The sequence below is a fragment of the Acanthisitta chloris genome, unplaced genomic scaffold (genome assembly GCF_000695815.1).
Source record: "Acanthisitta chloris isolate BGI_N310 unplaced genomic scaffold, ASM69581v1 scaffold6032, whole genome shotgun sequence".
Classification (NCBI taxonomy): domain Eukaryota; kingdom Metazoa; phylum Chordata; class Aves; order Passeriformes; family Acanthisittidae; genus Acanthisitta; species Acanthisitta chloris.
In genome coordinates this window covers 37,752-38,916 of record NW_008659779.1, presented here as the reverse complement: position 1 = coordinate 38,916, position 1,165 = coordinate 37,752, and the positions used below count along the sequence as shown (strand labels likewise).

The 1,165-nt window shown below is 39.3% G+C and overlaps 1 protein-coding gene across 1 annotated transcript in view; it reads right to left on the bottom strand.

Moving 5' to 3' along the window:
- Positions 1-510, bottom strand: part of CCDC109B (coiled-coil domain containing 109B) — a gene marked incomplete at its 5' end in the record, with an annotated part of 8,732 nt that extends 8,222 nt beyond the window's left edge. The window contains 3 exon segments of the mRNA XM_009069516.1: position 1; positions 3-105; positions 435-510. The exon segment at position 1 is cut by the window's left edge and continues 61 nt beyond it. Of these exon segments, the coding sequence (XP_009067764.1) occupies position 1; positions 3-105; positions 435-510 (180 nt within the window).
- Between the last annotated feature and the right edge of the window lie 655 nt (positions 511-1,165).

The window sequence follows — 1,165 nt, the reverse complement described above, 5'->3', positions numbered from 1 at the left end:
CTACTGTGGTCACCACTGGCTTAACCGTGAAGCGACAGCGTTCACCTCTTGTGGGCAGCATGACAGTTATCACAGGAAGACCATGTCTGTAATCGACAGTTACTTCTGGGGGGTAAAAAGAGAAAACTAAATCAAAAATTCATATTGTAGGTTGCAATTTAATTTAAAAGCTGTTTTTAAAATACAGGATGAATAAGGAAAATAACACAAAACATTCTAGGTTTACTTAAATTAATGTAGTACTTCTATTTCTGGGAGAGATAGATAGATACATAGATAGATACATAGATACATAGATAGATAGATAGACACATAGATAGATACATAGATACCCATGCATTCATCATCTCACATGGTTCTCACAAAATAAATTAAAACAAAAAAAAGCCTGTTGACATTGATGGGAAGAAGGAAAACCTGCTGGGAAAGCTTACCATCAGATGGCACCAGCATGCTGTAAGGTGCTCCCTCCCAGCCCCTCCACGCTCCGGAGTGCTTCCAAAGCTGCACCTGCAGCAGGGACACAGGGGAACTTGCTTTAGAAAGGGCAGGATGCAAGATTTACCTCGTTAAAGCAGTACCCAGCCTGTCACAGTGATCTGCTTCTGTGTGACCTGACATCTGAGGTGTCTGTCTGAAGAACACTCCCCTCGCTTAGCAATTTCTGTGTAAATAATGGAACTATCCTTATAGAAAGCACGAATGTTGCCAAAGGTATTAAGGTATTGACCATACATAAACTTTTTGTCTAGTGTGGTTTAACTAACTCAAGGAAAAGAGGGAAGGGGAAGGAAAGAAAGGGGAAAAAACCCTGCAGTGTTTCTGAAGTGCTTTATGCAACTCTTAAAATAAAACCTCTTCTCTTCCACAAAAACAGCTGCTTGAACAATCTTTACATCATAGTGCCTGAAGTCAGAAGTGTTCTGCAGCAGTTCAGAGTCCACAGTGCAACTTTCAACAGTGGGCATAGTTTCAGTGAAGACTTTTACTGCTGAATCATAAACAAATGTCACTGAATAATCACAAATAAAATATAAGGGACCAAGGTCAGTACCCTTTTCTTATGATTATATACCATATACCAAAAGCTAGCTGTTGACATTCATGCTATTATAAAACAATAATAACAATGCAGCTGGCCAAAGTATGGAGGATTTTTGTGATT